Here is a 12091-nt window from a genome sequence, read left to right on the forward strand (position 1 = left end):
GTTTGGGATTGATACAAGGCTATGGGGAGAGAGCGGGTCAGTGTGATTAGTTTGGGCATTGATACAGGGCTATGGGGAGAGAGCGGGGCAGTGGGATCAGTTTGGGATTGATCCAGGGCTTTGGCAGAACGTGGGGCAGTGGGATTAGTTTGGGAATTGATACAGGGCTTTAGGGAGAGATCGGGGCAGTGTGATTAGTTTGGGGGTTGATACAGGGCTATAGGGAGAGAGCAGGGCAGTGGGATTAGTTTGGGGATTGACACAGTGCTATGGGGAGAGAGCGAGGCAATGGGATTAGTTTGGGATTGATACAGGGCTATGGGGAGAGACAGGGCAGTGGGATTAGTTTGGGGATTGACACAGGGCTATGGGGAGAGAGTGGGACAGTGGGATTAATTTGGGGGTTGATACAGGGCTATGGGGAGAGAGCGGGGCAGTGGGATTAGTTTGGGGATTGATACAGGTCTATGGGTAGAGAGCAGGACATTGGGATTAGTTTGGCGATTGATACAGGGCTATGGGGAGGGAGCGGGGCAGTGGGATGAGTTTGGGGATTGATACAGGGCTATGGGTAGAGAGTGGGGCAGTGGGATTTGTTTGGGGATTGATACAGGGCTATGGGGAGAGAGCAGGTCAGTGGGATTAGTTTGGCGATTGACACAGGGCTATAGGGAGAGACCGGGCCAGTGGGATTAGTTTGGGGATTGATACAGGGCTATTGCGAGAGAGTGGGGCAGTGGGATTAGTTTGGGGATTGATACAGGGCTATGGGGAGAGAGCAGGGCAATGGGATTAGTTTGGGGATTGATACAGGGCTATGGGGAGAGAGCGGGGCAATGGGATTAGTTTGGGGATTGATACAGGGCTATGGAGAGAGCAGGGCAGTGGGATTAGTTTGGCGATTGATACAGGGCTATGGGGAGAGAGCGGGGCAGTGGGATTAGTTTAGGGATTCATACAGGGCTATGGAGAGAGCAGGGCAGTGGGATTAGTTTGGCGATTGATACAGGGCTATGGGGAGAGAGCGGGGCAGTGGGATTAGTTTGGGATTGATACAAGGCTATGGGGAGAGAGCGGGTCAGTGTGATTAGTTTGGGCATTGATACAGGGCTATGGGGAGAGAGCGGGGCAGTGGGATCAGTTTGGGATTGATCCAGGGCTTTGGCAGAACGTGGGGCAGTGGGATTAGTTTGGGAATTGATACAGGGCTATAGGGAGAGATCGGGGCAGTGTGATTAGTTTGGGGGTTGATACAGGGCTATAGGGAGAGAGCAGGGCAGTGGGATTAGTTTGGGGATTGACACAGTGCTATGGGGAGAGAGCGAGGCAATGGGATTAGTTTGGGATTGATACAGGGCTATGGGGAGAGACAGGGCAGTGGGATTAGTTTGGGGATTGACACAGGGCTATGGGGAGAGAGTGGGACAGTGGGATTAATTTGGGGGTTGATACAGGGCTATGGGGAGAGAGCGGGGCAGTTGGATTAGTTTGGGGATTGACACAGGGCTATGGGGAGAGCAGGGCAGTGGGATTAGTTTGGTTTTGAAACAGGGCTATGGGGAGGGAGTGAGAATGTGGTTTGGGATGTGGCATATAAGATAATACTGTTTCGTGGATGCATCGTGACTTTCTCTCTCTCCCTTTCTCTTTGTTTCTCTTTTTCTCTCTCCGTCTCCTTGTCCTCTTCTCATTCCCTTTATTTCTCTTGGTCTCCCTCTCTCCCTGTCTCTCTCTCTCTGTATCTCTCACTGTCTGTTACTCTATCCCTCTCTGCCTCTCTCTCTCTCTCCGTCTGTCTGTCTCTCTCTTTATCTCCGTCTCTCTCTCTTCTCTCTCTCTATGCCTCTCTGTCTTTGTGTGTCTCGCTTTCTCTGTCTCTGTATCGATCTCCCTCTATCTCACCCTCTGTCTCTCCCTCTGTCTCTCTTTTTCTCTGTTTCTGTCTGTCTCTCTCTCTGTATCTCCTTCTTCCTCCATCTCTGTCTCACTCTCTGTCTCTCACTCTCTGTCTCTGTCTCTCTGTCTCTCTCTCTGTCTCTCTCTCTCACTCTCTGTCTCTCACTCTCTGTCTCTCACTCTCTGACTCTCTGTCTCTAACTCTCTTTCTCTCTGTATCTCCTTCTTCCTCCATCTCTGTCTCTCTCTCACTCTCTGTCTATCACTCTCTGTCTCTCTGTCTCTCTCTCTCTCTCTGTCTCTCTGTCTCTCACTCTGTCTCTCTGTCTCTCTCTCTCTCTGTCTCTCTCTCTCCCTCTCTCTCTCTCTCTCTCTCTGCCTCTCTCTCTCTCTCTCTCTGTCTCTCTCACTCTCTGTCTCCCTCTCTCTCTGTCTCCCTCTCTCTCTGTCTCTCCGTCTCTCCCTCTCTGTCTCTCTCTCTGTCTCTATGCTGTGTGAAGACTCGGTCACTGTGAAGATGGTACAGGGTGATATCACTGACCAACACCAGCTCCTTCGAGCCACCGATGGTGCTGATGTCATTCTGCACACAGCCAGCATTGTCGATGTGAGCAACTGCGTTCCTGAGGCCATCATCCAGAAGGTCAACGTACAAGGTCAGTCCCAAGAAGGCAGGGGCTGGATTGAGGGAGAGCCGCGCTGTCGGAGGGTCAGTGCTGAGGGAGAGCAGCACTATCGGAGGGTCAGTGCTGAGGGAGAGCCGCCCTGTCAGAGGGTCAGTGCTGAGGGAGAGCCGCACTGTCGGAGGGTCAGTACTGAGGGAGAGCCGAAATGTCGGATGGTCAGTGCTGAGGGAGTGCGGCACTGTCGGAGGGTCAGTGCTGAGGGAGCGCCGAACTGTCGGATGGTCAGTGCTGAGGGAGTGCGGCACTGTCGGAGGGTCAGTGCTGAGGGAGTGCGGCACTGTCGGAGGGTCAGTGCTGAGGGAGTGCGGCACTGTCAGAGTGTCAGTACTGAGGGAGAGCCGCACTGTCGGAGGGTCAGTACTGAGGGAGAGACGCACTGTCGGAGGGTCAGTGCTGAGGGAGAGACGCACTGTCGGAGGGTCAGTCCTGAGGGACCGCCCCACTATCGGAGGGTCAGTACTGAGGGAGAGCTGCACTGTGGGAGGGTCAGTACTGAGGGAGAGCTGCAATGTCGGAGGGTCAGTGCTGAGGGAGAGCCGCACTGTTGGAGGGTCATTACTGAGGGAGAGCCGCAATATCGGAGGGTCAGTGCTGAGGGAGAGCCGCAATGTCGGAGATCAGTACTGAGGGAGTGCCGCACTGTGGGAGGGTCAGTACTGAGGGAGCGCTGCAATGTCGGAGGGTCAGTGCTGAGGGAGGGCCGCACTGTTGGAGGGTCAGTACTGACGGAGCGCCGCACTGTCGGAGGGTCAGTCCTGAGGGAGCGCTGCACTATCGGAGGGTCAGTACTGAGGGAGAGCCGCACTGTCGGAGGGTCAGTACTGAGGGAGAGCCGCACTGTGGGAGGGTCAGTACTGAGGGAGAGCCGCACTGTCGGAGGGTCAGTGCTGAGGGAGAGCCACACTGTGGGAGGGTCAGTACTGAGGGAGAGCCGCACTGTCGGAGGGTCAGTGCTGAGGGAGAGCCGCATTGTCGGAGGGTCAGTACTGAGGGAGTGCTGCACCGTCAGAGGGTCAGAAGTGGGGCAGAGCGGAACTGTCGGAGGGTCAGTACTGAGGGAGAGCCGTACTGTCGGAGGGTCAGTACTGAGGGAGAGCCGCAATGTCCGAGAGTCAGTACTGAGGGAGCGCCGCACTGTCAGAGGGTCAGTACTGAGGGAGAGCCGCACTGTCGGAGGGTCAGTACTGAGGGAGAGCCGCACTGTCGGAGGGTCAGTACTGACGGAGAGCCGCACTGTCGGAGGGTCAGTGCTGAGGGAGTGCCGCACTGTCGGAGGGTCAGTACTGAGGGAGAGCCGCACTATCGGACAGTCACTACTGAGGGAGAGCAGCACTGTTGGAGTGTCTGTGCTGAGAGAGCGCCGCACTATTGGAGGGTCAGTGCTGAGGGAGTGCGGCACTGTCGAGGGTCAATACTGAGGGAGAACCACCCTGTCGGAGGGTCTGTACTGAGGGAGAGCCGCAATGTTGGAGGGTCAGTGCTGAGGGAGCGCCGCACTGTTGGAGGGTCAGTACTGAGGGAGAGCCGCACTGTCGGAGGGTCAGTGCTGAGGGAGAGCCGCACTGTCGGAGGGTCAGTGCTGAGGGATTGCTGGACTGTCGGAGGATCAGTGCTGAGGGAGAGCCGCACTGTCGGAGGGTCAGTGCTGAGGGATTGCTGGACTGTCGGAGGATCAGTACTGAGGGAGAGCCGCACTGTAAGAGGGTCAGTGCTGAGGGAGCGCCGCACTGTGGGAGGGTCAGTGCTGAGGGAGAGCCGCACTGTGGGAGGGTCAGTGCTGAGGGAGCCCCGCATTGTCGGAGGGTCAGTGCTGAGGGAGAGCCGCACTGTGGGAGGGTCAGTACTGAGGGAGAGCCGCACTGTGGGAGGGTCAGTGCTGAGGGAGAACCGCACTGTGGGAGGGTCTGTGCTGAGGGAGTGCCGCACTGTCAGAGGGTCAGTGCTGAGGGAGAGCTGCACTGTGTGAGGGTCAGTACTGAGGGAGTGCCGCACTGTCAGAGGGTCAGTGCTGAGGGAGAGCCGCACTGTCGGAGGGTCAGTGCTGAGGGAGGGCCGCACTGTCAGAGTGTCAGTACTGAGGGAGAGCCGCACTGTCGGAGGGTCAGTGCTGAGGGAGCGCCGCACTGTCGGAGGGTCAGTACTGAGGGAGAGCCGCACTGTCGGAGGGTCAGTACTGAGGGAGAGACCCACTGTCGGAGGGTCAGTACTGAGGAAGAGCCGCACTGTCGGAGGGTCAGTACTGAGGGAGAGCCGCACTGTCGGAGGGTCAGTACTGAGGGAGCGCTGCAATGTCGGAGGGTCAGTGCTGAGGGAGAGCCGCAATATCGGAGGGTCAGTACTGAGGGAGAGCCGCACTGTTGGAGGGTCGGTCCTGAGGGAGCGCCGCACAATCGGAGGGTCAGTACTGAGTGAGAGCCGCACTGTCGGAGGGTCAGTACTGAGGGAGGGCAAAATTGTCGGAGAGTCAGTGCTGAGTGAGAGCTGCAATGTCAGAGGGTCAGTACAGAGGGAGAGCTGCACTGTCGGAGGGTCAATGCTGAGGGAGAGCCACACTGTGGGAGGGTCAGTACTGAGGGAGAGCCGCATTGTCGGAGGGTCAGTGCTGAGGGAGAGCTGCACTGTCGGAGGGTCAGTGCTGAGGGAGCGCCGCACTGTCAGAGGGTCAGTACTGAGGGAGAGCTGCACTGTCGGAGGGTTAGTGCTGAGCGAGAGCCGCACTGTCGGAGGGTCAGTACTGAGGGAGCGCCGCACTGACGGAGGGTCAGTACTGAGGGAGAGCCGCACTGTCGGAGAGTCAGTGCTGAGCGAGAGCCGCACTGCCGGAGGGTCAGTACTGAGGGAGAGCCGCACTGCCGGAGGGTCAGTGCTGAGGGAGAGCCGCACTGTCGGAAGGTCAGTGCTGAGGGAGAGCCGCACTGTCGGAGGGTCAGTGCTGAGGGAGTGCCTCACCGTGAGAGTGCGATCCGGGGGATCTCAGTGGTCCTCCAGCAGTGTGGCACTCCCTCGGTACTCCAGGAGTGTCGGGCGAATCCTTGGGCCACATTGGCATCCCAGAGGCCGGAGATGTGTTGACATTTGAACTGCAGTCACGGAATTGCCGCGCTCGAGGAGCTGAATGGCTCTTTCCCGCCCGCGTCCTGTCCTTGTGTTTTGCTATCAGTCTGTCACAGTGATAACACTCTCTCTCTTTCAGGAACAAGACACGTCATTGAGGCTTGTGTTTCCAATGGGGTGCAGCGTTGTGTCTACACAAGCACGATGGAGGTTGCTTCCAATGAAAAACAATGGAACCACATGGAAAGGTCAGTCAGGTCATAGGGACCGAGGGAGGGAGCATTTAGAAAGGCGTGCATTTGTATATAGCCTTCTGGTACTCAGAATCCTCTGACAGTGCGGCTCTCCCTCAGCACTGACCCTCCGACAGTGCGACGCTCCCTCACTACTAACTCTCCGACAGTGCGGCTCTCCCTCAGCACTGACCCTCCGACAGTGCGGCTCTCCCTCAGCACTGACCCTCCGACAGTGCGGCTCTCCCTCAGTACTGACCCTCCGACAGTGTGGCTCTCCCTCAGCACTGACCCTCCGACAGTGCGGCTCTCCCTCAGTACTGACCCTCCGACAGTGCGGCGCTCCCTCAGCACTGACCCTCCGACAGTGTGGCTCTCCCTCAGCACTGACCCTCCGACAGTGCAGCACTCCCTCAGTACTGACCCTCCGACAGTGTGGCTCTCCCTCAGCACTGACCCTCCGACAGTGCGGCGCTCCCTCAGCACTGACCCTCCCTCAGTGCTCTTGTTTGCGTTTTTATCTGAAAAGTTACCTGCTTGCATTGGAGCCCTCAGATGCAGTTCAAAGGCCAGATAGCCTGTTGACCTTTATGGCAAGGGGACTGGAGTACAGGGATAAGGAAGTCTTCCTCCAATTGTACAGGGTTGTGGTGAGACCACACCTGGAACACTGCGCGCAGTTTTGGTCCCCATGTTTAAGGAGGGATATCCTTGCGTTGGGAGGCGGGACAGTGAAGGTTCACCCGATTGGTCCCTGGGACGAGGGGGGTGTCCTGTGAGTAAATTGGGCCTGTATTCTCCGGAGATTGGAAGAACGAGATGCGATCTGATTGAAGGGGTTTGACAGGGTGGACACAGAGAGGTTGTATCACCGCCCCTCCCCACCTCCCCCCACCCCAATCCCTGGCTGGGGATTGGAGAACGCGGAGAGTGTGGGAGGGAGGGGGCACAGCCTCAGTGTAAGGGCTCGGCCATTTTGGACTGAGACGAGGAGAAATCTCTTCACTCGGAGCGAGGGGAATCGTTGGAAACCTCCGCCCCATAGGCTTGTGGATGCTCCCTGGCTGAGTCTGTCTGAGGCCGGGATCCGGAGATTTCCACTTCTCACGGCATCGACAGCTTCGGGAGGGGAGCTGAGAGAGGAGATCAGGCAGGGTGGGGTTCAATGGGCGAGCAGTCTGGAGGGGCGAATGGCCTCCTGCTGACAGTATTGTGACTGTCGTTCTCTGTCCCCCATACAGGTGCAATGAAGATACCCCAGACACCAGCTTCCACATCCTTCCCTACACCAAATCCAAGGCAGCTGCAGAGAAACTCATCCTCGAAGCCAATGGGAGGCAGGTGAGTGACCCCAGGATCAGCACCACTGGAGCACACGCAATTCTACCCCTCTCTTTAACAGGGGTCCCTGACGGAGAGACTCCCTCTTTAACAGGGGTTCCCGACGGAGAGACTCCCACTTTAACAGGGGTCCCTGACGGAGAGATTCCCTATTTAACAGGGGTCCCTGACAGAGAGACTCCCTCTTTAACAGGGGTCCCTGATGGAGAGACTCCCTCTTTAACAGGGGCCCCCGACGGAGAGACTCCCTCTTTAACAGGGGTCCCTGACGGAGAGACTCCCTCTTTAACAGGGGTCCCTGATGGAGAGATTCCCTATTTAACAGGGGTCCCTGACGGAGAGACTCCCTCTTTAACAGGGGTCCCTGACGGAGAGATTCCCTATTTAACAGGGTCCCTGACGGATAGACTCCCTCTTTAACAGGGGTCCCTGACGGAGAGACTCCCTCTTTAATAGGGGTCCCTGACGGAGAGACTCCCTCTTTAACAGGGGTCCCTGATGGAGAGACTCCCTCTTTAACAGGGTCCCTGACGGAGAGACTCCCTCTTTAACAGGGGTCCCTGAAGGAGAGACTCCCTCTTTAACAGGGGTCCCTGAAGGAGAGACTCCCTGTTCACTGCCTCTCTCTGGGAGCAGGGCTGGGGATGGAGAAGGCATCTTTCTGCCATTACCGGGGCTCCCTGAGGTTGCAATTGGCTGAGATCCAGGCCGCTGGGGGCCTGGTCACTTTGCCCAGGGAGGAGTTGACGGTGACTGGTGTAATGGTGACTAAGGAGGCTCTCTGGAATTTCTCGCCCAGGTTTCCGGTGGGAAGAGGCTGGCGACCTGTGTTCTGAGGCCCGTGGGGATCTATGGTGAGGGCTGTGTGCTGCTGAGGGGGACGTTTGAGAATGCTGTCCGTCTCGGGGGCTGTCTGTTCCGTCTCGGCCCCCACACCGTGCAAATCGGCCGTGTCTATGTGGGTAAGTCAGCGGCATCCTAGCCCAGTGTCACTGACACAACAGGATCACTGCTAAACCCTCCGGATATCTGCTCGCACACTCACACTCACTCACACTCACACTCACACTCACACTCACACACAATCACACACACACACACACTCACACACACACACACTCACACTCACACACACACACACACACACACACACACTCACACACACACACACACACTCACACACATGCTCACACACACACACTCTCACACACACACACACACTCACACACATGCTCACACACACTCACGCTCACACACACACTCACACTCACACACACTCACACTCACACACACTCACACACACTCACACATACTCACACACACTCACGCTCACACTCACACTCACGCTCACACTCACACACGCTCACACACACTCACACACACACACACACAGACACACTCACACACACCCACACACACACACACACACTCACTCACACACTCACACTCACACATGCTCACACACACTCACACACTCACACTCAAACACACACACTCACACTCACACACACTCACGCTCACACACTCTCACACACACTCACACTCACACACACACACACACTCACTCACACACTCACACTCACACTCACCCACACACACTCACACACGCTCACACACACACTCACACTCACACTCACACTCACTCACACTCCCACACACACACACACTCACACTCACACTCACACACACTCACACTCACACTCAGACACAGACAATTACAAACACACTCACACTCACTCACACTCACACACTCACACACACACACACACTCACACTCACACACACGCTCACACTCACGCTCACACACACTCTCACACACACTCTCACACTCACTCACACACACACACACTCACTCACACACACACACTCATTGACACACTCACACTCACTGACACACTCACATACACTCACACACACACATTAACACTCACAGACATGCACACTCACTCACACACACCACTCATACACACCACTAACATTTACTCATACACTCACACTCACTCACACACTCACTCGCACTCGCACACTCACACACACACACTCACACAATTACAAACACATTCACACACGCTCAAACACACACTCACACTCTCACACACATACAGACACTCATATTCACTCTCAAACACACACACACACACACTCACACACAGTCTTACACAGTCAAGCACACACTCTCTCTCTCACACACACACTCACACACATGCTCACTCACACTCTCAAACACACACTCAAACACACACACACACATTCTCACATACGCACATACTCTCACATGCACATATGGTCTCACACACTCACAAACACACACTCACACACAGTCACACACGCTTACACACACACACATACTCTTGCACACACTCACATTCTCGCACACACAAACTTACATACTCAGACACTCAAATACACACACAATCACGCAAACACACTACACACACACTCTCACTCACACTCACACACACACACACTCACAAACTCACACTCACACTCACTCACACTCATACACACACTCACACACAATTACAAACGTACACACACACGCTCACACACACGTTCACACACATACATACACTCACATTCACTCTCAAACACACACTCTCACACACTCACATACACACTCTCTCTCACACACAAACAGATACACACACATAGACACTCACACACACACACACACATGCTCACACTCACACTCGCACCCTCACTCACTCACACTCACTCACACTCACACACACTCACACACATTCAAACACACACTCACACCCTTACACACACACTCATACATACACACTTACACACACACACTTACACACACACACACTCCAAAACACACACACAATCTCACACACACTCTCACACACACACTCTCTCACACACTCTCTCACACACACTCTCTCTCACACACTCTCTCTCACACACTCTCTCAGACACACACACTCACACACATTCACACACACACACTCACACATTCACACATTCACACACACTCACACTCACACACACACACAATCACACTCACACACTCACACTCATTCACACACTCACACACACGCTCACACTCACTCATAAATATACAAACACATATTCACACTCACACTCGCTCACGCACACTCACACTCACACACACTCAAACACACACGCTCACATGCACTCTCACAGGCACACACTCACTTACAAACACACACTCACACACACACTCACACTCGCTCACAAATACACACGCACACGCTCTCACACATACACACATTCTCACACGTGGACACTCACACACTCACACACACACTTTCTCTCTCTTTCTCACACACACACATACACACACAGTCACACATACACACACACTCACACTCACTCCCTCAGTCTCAGACACACACACACACAGTCTCTCACACATGCACTCGCACACACATGTGTGCACGTGCACGCATGCACACACACACGCTTACATACCATCACACACACATGCACATACAGTCATACTCACAAACACACACTCTCATAGACTCACATGCATGCGCTCACATGTGCACACACACACACACATACGGTCACATACATGTGCACATATGGTCTCACACACTCACAAACACACACACAATCTCACACACAGTCACAGATGCTTACTCACTCACTCACACACACTCACACAGACACACACACTCACACAAATACACACACATTCACACTCACTCACAAACACACTGTCACACAGACACTCACACTCTCACACACTCACTCAAGCACACACACACTCTCACACATACACACCCACACACTCTTATACATAAACACTTACACACACACACTCACACACAGTCTCACCCTCATACACTCGCTCAAAAATACACACACAGACACTGTCACACACACACTCATTCACACATGCACTCACACTCACACACATACACACACACACACACACACACTCACAAACACACACACTCATTCAAACACAAACACACTCACACTCACACAAACACACATACACTCGCATGCACACACACTAACACAGACTCGCACACACACTCATAGAAACACTCAAATACACACTCAAACTCTCACACACATTCACTAACGCACTCACACACACACACTTTCTCCCTCTCTCTCACACACACACATACACACACTCAAAACCTCATCCCCCAGTCTCTCACACACACTTTCTCTCTCAGACACACTCACACACATACATGCACACACAAACACACATGTGTGCGCGCACACATACACACACACAAACACAGACACAAACTTACACACACTTACAGTCACACACATGCTCACACACACTTAAGCACACACACACACACAGTCACACCTGCACACACACTCACACACTCACTCCCTCAGTCTCAGACACACTCACACACACAGTCTCTCACACATGCACACACACACACACACACACACACATACCATCACACACACATTCACATATAGTTATACACACTCACAAACACTCACACTCACACACATGCACACACGCACACATACGGTCACATACGGGTGCACATATGGTCTCACACACTCACAAACACACACTCTCACACACAGTCACACACGCTTACTCACTCACACACACACATACTCTTGCACACACTCACATTCTTGCACACACAAACTTACATACTCAGACACTCAAATACACACACACACAAACACACTACACATACACACTCTCTCACACACACACACAGACTAAACACTGACACACATACAGTCTCTCACACACACTCACAAATTCACACAAAAACTAACACACAGATGCACACTTGCACACAGACACAAAATTGCACACACATATATACACACACACAAACACACGCTCACTCACAAATGCTCACAAGTTGTCACACATGCACATACACTCACACAAACACTCTC

The 12091-nt window shown here is 54.1% G+C and overlaps 1 protein-coding gene across 2 annotated transcripts in view; it reads left to right on the forward strand.

Annotated features, from left to right (window-relative positions):
• The window catches only part of LOC121274815 (3 beta-hydroxysteroid dehydrogenase type 7-like), a 63958-nt gene that overhangs the window by 44669 nt on the left and 7198 nt on the right, over window positions 1-12091 (forward strand). For both annotated transcript variants that reach the window (XM_041182177.1, XM_041182178.1), the window contains exons 3-6: window positions 2397-2552; window positions 5776-5884; window positions 7111-7210; window positions 8010-8172. In XM_041182177.1, coding sequence (XP_041038111.1) covers window positions 2397-2552; window positions 5776-5884; window positions 7111-7210; window positions 8010-8172 — 528 coding nt within the window. The remainder of the gene's footprint in view (window positions 1-2396; window positions 2553-5775; window positions 5885-7110; window positions 7211-8009; window positions 8173-12091) is intronic.

The sequence above is a fragment of the Carcharodon carcharias genome (assembly GCF_017639515.1).
Source record: "Carcharodon carcharias isolate sCarCar2 chromosome 38 unlocalized genomic scaffold, sCarCar2.pri SUPER_38_unloc_27, whole genome shotgun sequence".
NCBI lineage: Eukaryota > Metazoa > Chordata > Chondrichthyes > Lamniformes > Lamnidae > Carcharodon > Carcharodon carcharias.